The following is a 12,976-nucleotide window of genomic DNA, read 5'->3' on the forward strand; positions in this document are numbered from 1 at the left end:
GGTTGGGGGGGATGGCAGAAGAGGGGACAGCCAGTCCAAACCCCAAACGGGAACAGAGCCTGGTATATTTGGGAGAAATTGCGGTGTTGGATCGTGGTGGAGGAGGCTGCAAATGTCAGGGCCATGGAGGAGCCGAGGGGCTGGGGTCTTGTCCAAGGGTGCTGGGAGCCATCGAGGGCTCTGAGGAAGGTAGGGGCAGGGCCACATCTAGGTATAGTGAGAGCCCTCTCAGGCCTTGTGGAGGACATGAGTTACAGGCAAGGAGGCTAGGCTGGTGACCGGGTGGACCCTGGGCCTGTCCCCACATGGGAACCCAGGAGGAGGAGCAGCTTTGTGGTACCTGGCGAGCCTGAGAGACTTGTAGTTTCCAGGAGAGAGATCCAGGAGGCATTTGGTTTTAGGACTTAGAGCTATGGCTGAAAGCAAAGTCTTCATGAGGAAACTTTGGTTGAGACAAGATTTAAATGAGCATCTTGCAGCTCCAGTAACTGGTTAGCAATTTGGCTGATTTGGGTCCTCCAGGGCATGGTTTTGTGGCATTAAGACTTCTATTCCATTCCTTTCTTTCCTTTCCCTCCCTCCCTCCATTTTTTCCTTTCTTCCTTCCTTTCCAGAATTTTAAGGTTTTGTTTTTTTCCCCTCTCCCCTCCCACTGTGGACATCTATGCAACACCAGTCGATTCTGTACAGAGCACACACACCTTCAATCACAGCCAGACACTTCTGCCAGGACATAAGCGGGGCGGGCAGGATTACGCCTGCTGAGCCTCCAGGAAGCTGGTTACTTAGAGACCACTACACACTTCTCCCTTCAGCCCAGCACAGCAGTTGTCCTCTGGCTGGGGACCCAGTACTTTTTCTTCAGTTGAGTGAGCGCAGAGGAAGCCTGCGGCCCTGGCAGACAGAACGTGCTGCTGTGATCCCGTGGGTCCAGAAGGCAGAGGGGGGCGGCTGAGGGAGTAGGACAATGCCATCCCCATGTCACCCTCACTCCGGGGCATGTGTGGATTGCAGGCCAACCACGTGTATTACCTTTTATTTTTATTTTTTCTTATTTATTTCTTTAGAGACAGAGTCTCTCACTCTGTCCTCCAGGCTGGAGTGCAATGATGCAATCTCACTCACTGCAACCTTCACCTCTCGGCTTCAAGTGATTCTCTTGCCTCAGCCTCCCGAGTAGCTGGGATTATAGGCGTGCACCACTATGCCTGGTTAATTTTTGTATATTTAGTAGAGACACGGTTTCACCATGTTGGCCAGGCTGGTCTCAAACTTCTTACCTCAGATGATCCACCCGCCTCATCCTCCCAAAAGGCTGGGATTACCGGCATGAGCCACCGCGCCCGGCCTCCAACCATTTTAAAGCCCATAATTCAGTAGCAGGCAATGTTATACAACCATCACCACCATATAGGTTCAAAGCTCTTTAATCCCCCATACCCATTAATCGGTACCCATTGTCCCTCACCCCAGCCCCTGACAACCATTAGTCTGCTTTCTGTCTTTGTCTACCTGTATTTATTATTTTTAAATAATAGAGATGGGATTTCACCATTTTGCCCAGGCTGGTCTTGAACTCCTGAGCTCAAGTGATCCACCCGTTTTGGCCTTCCAAGGTACTAGGATTACAGGCTTGAGCCACCAAGCCTGGCCACCTGCATTTTTGTTGTTGTTATGACTTTTTTTTGAGACAGGGTCTTGCCCTGTAGCCCAGGCTGGAGTGCAGTGGCATGATCTTGGCTCACTGCAGCCTTGACCTCCCAGGCTCCAGTGATCCACCTGCATCAGCCTTCCGAGTAGCTGGGACCACAGGTGTGCACCACTATGCCCGCCCAGCTAATTTTATTTTTATTTTTATTTTTAATTTTTTTTAGAGATGGGTCTTGTTATATTGCCCAGGGTGATCTCAGATTTCTAGGCTCAAGTGATCCTCCTGCTTCAGCCTCCCAAAGTCCTGGGATTACAGGCATGAGCCACTTTATCTGGCCTCTATTTACCTGGGTTTTGTTTTGTTTTTGAGACGGTGTCTTGCTCTGTTGCCCAGGCTGGAGTGCAGTGGAATGGTGACAACTCACTGCAACCTCCGCCTCCTAGGCTCAAGTGATCCTCCTGCCTCAGCCTCCCAAGTGGCTAGGACTACAGGCACACACCACCTTGCCCAGTTAATTTTTAACTCTTGTGCAGAGACAGCATCTCACTTTGTTGCCCAGGCTAGTCTCGAACTCCTGGCTTCAAGCAGTTCTCCCACCTCAGCCTCCCAGTGCTGGGGTTACAGGTATGAGCCATCATGCTGGGCCTGGAAATTCTTCTCTATACCTTAAAGCTTAAAGAGCTTTTTCTTGTGGCCTCATGCTGTGTCATCCTAACAATGCACCTCATTAGGCAATCCCCTATTGTTGGACACTGAGGTTGTTTTCTGTCTATTATAAACAATGTTGCAATAAAGAATCTAGTACAAGGCCAGGGGTGGTGGTTCCTGTGTAATCCCAGCACTTTGGGAGGCTGAGGGGGATGGATCCCCTGAGATCAGGAGTTTAAGACCAGCTTTGCCAACATGGTGAAACCTCATCTCTACTAATAAACAAAAATTAGCTGGGTGTGGTGGTGGGTGCCTGTAATCCCTGGTACTCGGGAGGCTGAGGCAGAGGCAGGAGAATTGCTTGAACCCAGGAGGCAGAGGTTGCACTGAGCTGAGATTGCGCCACTGCACTCCAGCCTGGGTGGCAGAGCGAGACTCCATCTCCTCCAAAAAAAAAAGAAGGAATCCCATACACATGTCACTTCTTTAGTCACTTCTTTAAGTACAAGTGTATCTCTCTGCTCAATTTCGGGAACTATAGGTCAAAGGATATGTAAGCTTGTAATCTTGATAGCTATTACCATATCCACATCTACATCTACAGGGCGTGTCAGTTTCCACACCCACCAGCAGAGCTTGTTTCCACACCTTGGACAACCCTTGTCCAAGTTTTAGATCTTTTCCAATCTCCCATGTGGTTTTAAAGGTATCTCAAAGTAATTTTAATTTGCATTTTTCTCCCTAACGCTGAATGAAATTGACTATCTTCTCACGAGCTTAAGGGCCACCTGTATTTCCTTTTGTGTGAACTGTCCATTTGCTAGGCTGATTTTTCTATCAGGTTAGGTTTTTAAAAATTCATTTGGGGCTGGGAAGAAGAGGCAGGGCAATTGCTTGAGCTCAGGAGTTCAAGACCAGCCTGACCAACATAGTGAGGCCCCATGTATACAAGAAATTGAAAAAAAAAACAAAAAAAACATAGCCAGTCGCAGTGGCTCATGCCTGTAATCCCAGCACTTTGGGAGGCCAAGGCGGGTGGATCACCTGAGGTCAGGAGTTCAAGACCAGCCTGGCCAACATGGCGAAACTCCGTCTCTACCAAAAACACAATTAGCCGGGCATGGTTGTAGGCACTTATAATCCCAGCTACTCGGGAGGCTGAGGCAAGAGCATCGCTGAGCCAAGATAGAGCCACTGCACTTCAGCCTGGGCAACAGAGTGAGACTCCATCTCAAATAAAATAAAAAATAAAATTCCCAATCCAAGATATAAAACAGTTACTTTTTGTTTCCTTCTACAGCTTTTATTTCATTTAGACTTTTAATGCATCTGGAATTTCTTCTTCTTTTTTTTTTTTTTTTTGAGACGGAGTCTCGCTCTGTGGCCCAGGCTGGAGTGCAGTGGCCGGATCTCAGCTCACTGCAAGCTCCGCCTCCCGGGTTTACACCATTCTCCTGTCTCAGCCTCCTGAGTAGCTGGGACTACAGGCGCCCACCACCCCGCCCGGCTAGATTTTTGCATTTTTTTAGTAGAGACGGGGTTTCACCGTGTTAGCCAGGATGGTCTCGATCTCCTGACCTCGTGATCCGCCCGTCTCGGCCTCCCAAAGTGCTGGGATTACAGGCTTGAGCCACCGCGCCTGGCCTCCGGCCTGGAATTTCTTCTGGTGTGAGGTGTGAAATCGAGATTGAATGTAGTTTTTCTTTAGGTGAATATTTGGTTATCTATTCCATTGTTCAGTCTGTTTACTCATGTAGCAGTGTCACTCTGTTTCAAGTATTGTAGATTTATAATCTGTTTTACTACCTGATAGGGCTACTCCCTGCCCCCTTTTGCCCCTCATTTTTATGGTGGTGGTTTTTATCCCCCCAAAATATCATAGCTAGTTTTGCTTGTCTTCCATTCATCCATTTATCTATTCATTCATCAAAAACCCACTATGGGGGAAAAAAAAAAGCAAAAAATGTCTGGCTGGGTGCAATGGCTCACACCTGTAATCCTAGCACTTTGGGAGGCTGAGGCGGGTGGATCAACTAAAAATACAAAAATTAGCTGGGTGTGGTGGCGAGTGCCTGTAATCCTAGCTACCCAGGAGGCGGAGGCATGAGAATCACTTGGACCTGGGAGGCGGAGCTTGCAATGAGCTGAGATCAGGCCACTGCACTCCAGCCTGGGCGACAGAGTGAGACCCTGTCTCCAAAAAAAAACAAAAACAAAAACAAAAACCACACAAACAAAAAAAAAAAAACCCACTCTATGGCAAGCACTACCTACCCTGGTGCAGGGGACTGCAGGAGAGGCTGTCTGGTAAAGTGTCAAGAGCAATCTCTGCCCTAAGGCTCTTCCACTGTGCAGTAGAGCAGACGCTGAACAAGCAAGCCTGGAACCATGGGGTAGTGATCAGGGACAGAGTCTCCAGAAAAAAACTAGGTCCCAGACTGGAGTGCAGTGGCACGATCATGGCTCACTGCAGTCTCGAACTCCCAGGCTCAAGTGATCCTCTCACCACCTTCCAAGTACCCGCACCTGGCTGATTTTCATACTTTTTGTGGAGATGGGGTCTTGCTGTAATGCCTGGGCTGGTCACAAACTCCTACACTCAAGTGATCCTCCTGCCTCGGCCTCCCAAAGTGCTGGGATTACAGGCATGAGCCACTGAGCCGAGTCGTGTCCTTTGCTTTCTTGAGTCTCCGTGTGTCTCCACCTGTTTGTCTCTCTGTCTGTATCTGTCTCTTTTTTTCTCATTTCTGTGACCCAGCTGCTAAATCTCCCTGGCGCTCCCCTCTTGGCCTCCAGCTTTCAGTTGTCTGTGTCTTTGTGTATCTGTCTCTGTCTTGGTGTCTCTCACTGTCTCTCATGACTGTCTGGAGAAGTCTCTGAGCCTCCCGCCCGCGTGTCCCCGCAGCTGTTTGAGGGCATGAAGGCGTTCAAAGGCAAAGACCAGCAGGTGCGCCTCTTCCGCCCCTGGCTCAACATGGACCGGATGCTGCGCTCAGCCCTGCGCTTGTGCCTGCCGGTGAGGGGTCCTGGCCTGCCGGAATGGGGAGGAGGGCTGGGGCCGGGACAGCAAGGGCCCCTTGACTCATTCAGAATCCCGCCCAGAGTTTCGACAAGCTGGAGTTGCTGGAGTGCATCCGCCGGCTCATTGAGGTGGACAAGGCCTGGGTCCCCGATGCCGCCGGCACCAGCCTCTATGTGCGGCCTGTGCTCATTGGGAACGAGGTGGGTCCAACTCCAGGGCTGGGGAACTGGGCTGCGCGGTGGGATTCTGCAGGGCAGGGGTGGGGTCCTGGAGGCCTGGGTCAAGGGAGAGGAAGGGACTGGGGACCTGGACTCCTGACGCTGCCCCTCTGCCCCTCGCAGCCCTCGCTGGGTGTCGCCCAGCCCACGAGCGCGCTCCTGTTCGTCATTCTCTGCCCAGTGGGCGCCTACTTCCCTGGAGGCTCCGTGACCCCGGTCTCCCTCCTGGCCGACCCAACCTTCATCCGGGCCTGGGTGGGAGGGGTCGGCAACTACAAGTTAGGCGGGTAAGTAGCACCCCCAACCCCAGAACGACTGCCGCACTGGGCGTTGGAGACACAGGGACCAGCGTGCGTGCTTTCGGCGGTGCCTCTGGATGTCACGCAAAGGTGACATCAGCACCGCGCCGGGCTCAGTGCTAAGCGCTGTGCTCCCCTGACCTCCCTGGTCCCTGAAAACAAACCATGGAAGGAAGGAGGGGGAATTATTTTCCAGATGGACAAAAAGACTCACAGATGGGAAGGCACTGGGTGGAGGTCAGTGGGGAAACCAGGACTGGTCCCGGGAAGCCTCCAGGAATGAAGCTTACACTCAGCTCATTGGCCTCTCGCCCTAGAAGCCTCCGCTGATGCCCCTGGCTGGGCTGCGCTCCCCAAACCCAGCACCCACAGTCGTTTGAGCCTCCAAAGCCCCTCACCCCCGTGTGGACTTGTGTAAATCTGTCTCCCGGTGGCCTCAGCTCAGCAGGGCAGGAAGGAGACAGCTGGGTCTCCTGGGCAACCGAGGCAGAGGGTGGGGCACTGGCGTGTTGGGACAGGAATGTGGCCCCAGCTGGGGGTGCATTCAGGTCCTTTCAGCCACATCCTGTGAGGTCTCCTGAGGGCCAGGCCCTGTGCTGGCAGAAGCTGGGCACACAGATGAGTCAGCCCTGAGGCCTGCCCTCCCAGGGCTCCCAGGCTGGTGGGAACCCCAGTATTCGGAGCTGCATGTTCTCTGGTGAGGTGACCCAGGGCGTTGTGAAAGGCTTCACAGAAGCCGGAGGCAGTGGCTCATGCCTATAATCCCAGCACTTTGGGAGACCGAGGTGGGTGAATCATGAGGTCAGGAGATCAAGACCATCCTGACTAACACGGTGAAACCCTGTCTCTACTAAAAATGCAAAAAAAAAAATTACCCGGGTGTGGTGGCGGGCGCCTGTAGTCCCAGCTACTTGGGAGGCTAAGGCAGGAGAATGGCGTGAACCCAGGAGGCGGAGCTTGCAGTGAGCCGAGATCGCGCCACTGCACTCCAGCCTGGGTGACAGAGCGAGACTCCATCTCAAAAAAAAAAAAAAAAAGGGTTTCACAGAGGAGGCAACCCTTCAACTGGGTCTGAGGAGGAGGGAAGAGGGGGTTTCCTGGGTACAAAAGTCAGCAAACCGTTTCCAATCCTGGGGACCGTGTGTACAGGGACAGAAGGAATAGGCACAGAAGATGTTCAGGTTACAAAAGTAAGTCTGGGTTTTGCAAAATGCTTAACAAGTAGTCATAAACTCAGGCAGGCCTGGAATACTGGATGGAGGCTAGGGCCTTGTCCCGGGGCACTGGGGAGCCATGGGAGGCTTGTTAGCAGCTGAGGGGAGAGGCTATCTCTGGGAGAGAAATGCAGAAAGTCATCCAGGTAGCCCAGTTCACTGGGGGAGTCCAGGGAAGGTCCAGCACCCAGCCTGGAGGTCTGGAAACACCTCTCAAGGAGGTGACATCAGAAATGGTTTTGTAGCCAGGCGCAGTGGCTCACGCCTGTAATCCCAACACTTTGGGGGGCCGAGGTGGGCAGATCACCTGAGGTCAGGAGTTTGAGACTAGCCTGGCCAACATGGTGAAACCCCGTCTCTACTAAAAATATAAAAATGAAGGCCGGGTGCGGCGGCTCACTCCTGTAATCCCAGCACTTTGGGAGGTTGAGGTGGGCATATATAAATATAAATATAAATTAGTTGGACATAGTGCTGCATGCCCCAGTTACTCAGGAAGCTGAGGCACAAGAATCGCTTGGACCCAAGAGGCGGAGGTTGCAGTGAGCTGAGATCGTACCACTGCACTCTAGCCCCAGCCTGGGTGACAGAGCAAGATTCTGTCTCAAAAAAAAAAAAAAAAAGTTTTGAATGACAGCCGAGGCTTTGGTCACTATGAAACGGGTGAGGGCCGGGCGCCATGGCTCACACCTGTAATCCCAGCACTTTGGGAGGCCGAGATGGGCGGATCACGAGGTCAAAGGAGGCTGAGGCCGGAGAATCGCTTGAACCCGGGAGGCAGAGGCTACAGTGAGCCAAGATCACATCACTACACTCCAGCCTGGGTGACAGAGCGAGACTCCATCTCAAAAAAAAAAAAAAAAAAAAAAAAAGGGAAAATTAGGAAGAGACAGGAGAGACGGGACATAACCACTTAGGGTCCTGATGCCAAATGAAAAGTCAGGGATTCTGCTCAGGGGAACTGGGGAGTCCCGGGAGAGCTGTGAGCAGGGAGACAGGAGAGAGCAGGATGAGCCTCCTCTGGGACTGGGCTGGGGAAGGATGGGGCTCCCTTGTCCCACCCAACCAGTCTGCCCTCCACCAGGAATTATGGGCCCACCGTGTTAGTGCAACAGGAGGCACGCAAGCAGGGCTGTGAACAGGTCCTCTGGCTGTATGGGCCCGACCACCAGCTCACTGAGGTGGGGACCATGAACATCTTTGTCTACTGGACCCATGAAGATGGGGGTGAGCCCTCCCGCGACCCAGCCAAACCCTGGTGGGAGTGGGTGGCACCATCATTCCTGGCAGGTTACAGGCCCCAGGGATTCCGGGATGGGGGAAAGAGGGTGGCTCCTAAGACGGGGGTGCTAGGGGGTGAGAGGTAACATCTTCCACCCCTCACACCTGCCCTAGTGCTGGAGCTGGTGACGCCCCCGCTGAACGGTGTCATCCTTCCTGGAGTGGTCAGACAGAGTCTGCTGGAACTGGCTCAGACCTGGGTGAGGACATGGCATCTTCTGGTGATGGGCGCCATGTGCCAGGGGCCAGGGCATCAGAGGGCTGTGGCGGGGACTGGGGCACACTGGCATGCCTCTGCCCCTTCTCCTGGGTCTGTCTCTCCCCTTGGGCCTCTGTCTTTCTCACTATCCTCAGGGAGGGAGAGGTGGAGGTCTGCAGCAGGGCAACCCTCTGGGGACACGTGTGTCTCTGCCAACTGCCCTGCAGGGTGAGTTCCGGGTGGCGGAGCGCACGATCACCATGAAGCAGTTGCTGCGGGCCCTGGAGGAGGGCCGCGTCCGGGAAGTCTTTGGCTCGGGCACCGCTTGCCAGGTCTGCCCAGTGCACCGAATCCTGTACAAAGACAAGGTGAGGCGGGGCTGCTATTGTGGGTAGGAGGGAAGGAGGTGGGGGGCTCGGTCCTCACCACACCTTCTGCCCCAGAACCTCCACATTCCCACCATGGAAAACGGGCCTGAGCTGATCCTCCGCTTCCAGAAGGAGCTGAAGGAGATCCAGGTAAGCTGCAGGCAGCCGGGGAATGGGCTGGGAGCTTGTTCCCTGGAGAAGTTGGTGTCCCATGAGCCCCTGGACTAAGAGCCAGCCTCCTCCAGTAGTACCAGGAACAGATAATGGCCCTTCTTATTGAGACCCTGGAGAGTGGGCTTTCCATGCTGCTCTGTGCCCTGGAAAACCCTTTGGGGCTAAATCACCCTTCCCTGTGAGCTCCGGGAGCCCTGGACATTTCTTCAGCTTTGGAAACTCCCTCCCATGATCCTCTGCGGCTCCTGGGTGCCCTGGTGAGAGAAATCCCCTCCCTGTGGGCCTCTGAGGCCCCTGGGTGCCCTGGTGGGAGAAAGGCCCTTTCCATAAATCTCTGAGACCTTAGCCAGTCCTCTGGCCATCTCAGAGGTCGGCCTCCCAAGATTCCCTGGAGCCCTGGGCTATCCCTTTGGCTGAAGAAAGCTTCCTCCCATGAGCCTCGGGACCTTGGCCCCTTTCTGGCACCAGACTGTTTCCTCCCACAAGCCTCTGGGGCATTCCCATCTTCTGGGCCAAGATCTCTTTCCCAAGAATCTCTGGGCTCCTTTCCCAGACCTAGAGCTACATTTCTGTAAACTTTTTGCATCAGGACCTAGAACTACACATCCTCTGACTATCTGGGCTTTCTGAGCTGAAAGTGACTTTTTCCAAGAGCCTTAGAGACCTGGCCATAATTCCTCTCTTCAGAACTACATCTCCCGGAAGCCTCTGTGCTGCCTTAGCCTTGATTCCCCGTTCCCATCATTGTTGGCTCTCTGAGAAGTGGACTACATTTCCCATGAGCCACTGGGGCACAGCTCCGTAGGCACTTGGCACCAGGGTCTGCTGGGAGTTGTAGAGCAGCTTCTACCTCACGCGCTGCCTGCATTGTTCCCCAGTACGGAATCAGAGCCCACGAGTGGATGTTCCCGGTGTGATGCTGCAGGCCGTGCTCCATATCCATCTCATCACGCCAGCACTTGCCTCCCTACCAATGACTCACCTGAAGTGCAATACTAAATAAAAGGCCAGCGGGCGGTGTCTGGGTCTCTGGCGCCTCCTGTGTGGTTGCGACACCCCCAAAGCCATAAGGGCCGACCCAGGCATCCTGGCCCCCAGCCCGTCGTCGTGGGTTCAGGTCCGCCCCTTGCTCCTTGTCGTGAGGTCAAGGATACACCTTGGCCCCGACTCTGGATCTCTCCATTCTCAGGCCAGACCCCCAGTGTTGCCGTTGATTTTTTTTTTTTTTTCTCTCTCTCTGTCTTTGCTGCAATTTTGAAATAAAATGCCAAAGAACACACATTATCTGGCTTCTTCCGTGACGCGACTCTGGGGCTTTAACCCAGGAATCCTGCTTCCTCAGCCCATTTTATTCTGAAGGACCCAGTCATCCGAGCCCCCAGTGTTCTGACGGTTTCTCCAACCTGGGGGAGCATTTCATGTCTCCCACACTGAACTTACTATCTCCCCGCCACCAAGCAGCTCCTCCCCTACTTTCCCATCACCCAGTCACTGGACCGGACCCCTAGGTGCTGCGGCCTTTCCTCTCAAAGCCCTCCAGGCCCTGATCCCTGTTCCTCCTGCCCGCTGACTGCTGTCCGTTCCCCCACCTCTTTGTCCCCTAGGTCCTGGCCTCAACTCAACTCTTGCCTTCTGCTGGCACCCTTGTTCCAGCCTGCAGTCCCCTACCTGGCCCAAAGGTTCTTTCTGCACCCAGACCTGGCCCAGTGTCCTCAGCCAGGACTGCAGTCATGGGACCCTAGTGGTTTGTGGAATGGAGCACGATACTCTCACCTGATGGAGGGATTAAATGTGGAAGAGTTTAGACTGGGTGCACTGACTCACGCCTGCAATTCCAGCACTTTGGGAGGCTGAGATGGGAGGATTGCTTGAGACCAGCCTGGGCAATGCAGTGAGATCCCATCTGTACAGAAAATACAAAAAATTAACCAGGTGTGGTGGCATGTGAGTATAGTCCCAGCTACTCCAGAGGCTGAGGTGGGAGGATCACTTGAGCCCGGGAGGTCGAGCCTACCAGCCTAGCCAATGTGGCGAAATCCCATCTCTGCTAAAAATACAAAAATCAGCTGGGTGTGGTGGTGGGTGCCTGTAATCCCAGCTACTCGGGAGGCTGAGACATGAGAATTGCTTGAATCTGGGAGGCAGAGGTTGCAGTGAGCCGAGATTGTGCCATTGCACTCCAGCCTGGGCAACAAAAGCAAAACTCCGTCTCTAAATAAATACATAAATAAAATAAAAATACAGAAAATAGCCAGGCATCATGGTGCATGCCTGTAATCCCAGCTACTTGGGAGGCTGAGGCAGGAGAATCACTTGAACTTGGGGGGCAGAGGTTGTAATGAGCTGAGATTGTGCTACTGCATTCCAGCCTGGGTGACAGAGCAAGACTCTGTCTCAAAAAGAAAATAAAAATAATAAAGAATTCACAAGCGCCACGTCTATGTATATATATACATGTATATCTATAGGCTGGAGTACAGTGATGCAATCAGTGTACTGCAGTAATCACTGCAGCCTCGACCTCCCAGACTCAAACGATTCTCTCACCTCAGCCTCCCAAGCAGCTGGAATCACAGGCATGTGCTACTATGCCTGCCTAATTTAAATTTTTTTTTTTTTTTTGAGACAGTGTCTCACCCTGTCACCCAGGCTGGAGTGTAGTGGTGCGATCTCGGCTCACTGCAACCTCTGCTTCCCGGGCTCAAGCAATTCTCCTGCCTCAGCCTCCCAAGCAGCTGGAATCACAGGCATGTGCTACTATGCCTGCCTAATTTAAATTTTTTTTTTTTTTTTTTGAGACAGTGTCTCACTCTGTCACCCAGGCTGGAGTGCAGTGGCATGATCTCGGCTCACAGCATCCTCCGCCTCCCGGGTTTGAGCGATTCTCCTGCTTCAGCCTCCTGAGTAACTGGGACTACAGGCTCCCACCACCATGCCCGGCTAATTTTTGTATTTTTAGTAGAGACAGGGTTTCACCATATTGACCAGGCTGGTCTCAAACTCCTGACCTTGTGATCCACCCACCTCGGCCTCCCAAAGTGCTGGGATTACAGGCGTGAGCCACCACGTCTGGCTAATTTTTTCTGTAGAGACAGAGCCTCAATATATTGCCCAGGCTGTTCTCAAACTCCTGGGCTCAAGCGATCCGCCCACCTTAGCCTCTCAAAGTGCTGGGATTACAGACGTGAGCCACCACACCAGGCCTAATTTTATTATTTTTTATTTTTTGTAAAGACAGGTTCCCACTGTGTTGCCTAGGCTGGTCTCAAATGCTCCTCCCGCCTTAGTCTCCCAAAATGTTGAGATTATAGGCATGAGCCACCACCCCCAGCCTAAGAGACTGTCATCAATGATTTTTTTTTTCTTTTTTCTTTTCTAGAGCAGGTGCAATGTAATAAATTATTATTATTATTATTATTATTAAGACGGAGTCTTGCTCTGTCACTAGGCTGGAGTGCAGTGGCATGATCCCGGCTCACTGCAACCTCTGCCTCCTCGGTTCAAGCTGTTGTCCTGCCTCAGCCTCCCAAGTAACTGGGACTACAGGCACGTGCCACTACACCCAGCTAATTTTTTTTTTGTATTTTTAGTAGAAAGGGGGTTTTACTGTGTTGACCAGGATAGTCTCTATCACTTGACCTCACGATCTGCCTGCCTCGGCCTCCCAAAGTGCTGGGATTACAGGCGTGAGCCACCGTGCCCGGCCATCAATTATTATTATTATTATTATTATTGAGATGGAGTCTCACTCTGTCACCCAGGCCAGAGTGCAGTGGTGCAGACTCAGCTTACTGCAACCTCTGCCTCCTGAGATCGAGCGATTCTTTTGCCTCAGCCTCTCAAGTAGCTGGGATTACAGGTGCCTGCCACTATGCCTGGCTAATTTTTTTTTTTTTTTTTTT

At 52.7% G+C, this 12,976-nt stretch overlaps 1 protein-coding gene across 2 annotated transcripts in view; it reads left to right on the plus strand.

Annotated features, from left to right (window-relative positions):
* BCAT2 (branched chain amino-acid transaminase 2, mitochondrial) overlaps positions 1 to 10,355 on the plus strand; it is a 16,509-nt gene extending 6,154 nt beyond the window's left edge. For both annotated transcript variants that reach the window (XM_011946439.1, XM_011946440.1), the window contains 8 exons: positions 5,205 to 5,315; positions 5,402 to 5,521; positions 5,663 to 5,826; positions 8,137 to 8,279; positions 8,448 to 8,533; positions 8,760 to 8,900; positions 8,976 to 9,050; positions 9,953 to 10,355. In XM_011946439.1, the coding sequence (XP_011801829.1) occupies positions 5,205 to 5,315; positions 5,402 to 5,521; positions 5,663 to 5,826; positions 8,137 to 8,279; positions 8,448 to 8,533; positions 8,760 to 8,900; positions 8,976 to 9,050; positions 9,953 to 9,991 (879 nt within the window). In that variant the 3' untranslated portion in view covers positions 9,992 to 10,355. The remainder of the gene's footprint in view (positions 1 to 5,204; positions 5,316 to 5,401; positions 5,522 to 5,662; positions 5,827 to 8,136; positions 8,280 to 8,447; positions 8,534 to 8,759; positions 8,901 to 8,975; positions 9,051 to 9,952) is intronic.
* Positions 10,356 to 12,976: the final 2,621 nt, after the last annotated feature.

Source organism: Colobus angolensis, unplaced genomic scaffold, assembly GCF_000951035.1.
Source record: "Colobus angolensis palliatus isolate OR3802 unplaced genomic scaffold, Cang.pa_1.0 Scaffold25, whole genome shotgun sequence".
In the NCBI taxonomy this organism is placed as follows: domain Eukaryota; kingdom Metazoa; phylum Chordata; class Mammalia; order Primates; family Cercopithecidae; genus Colobus; species Colobus angolensis.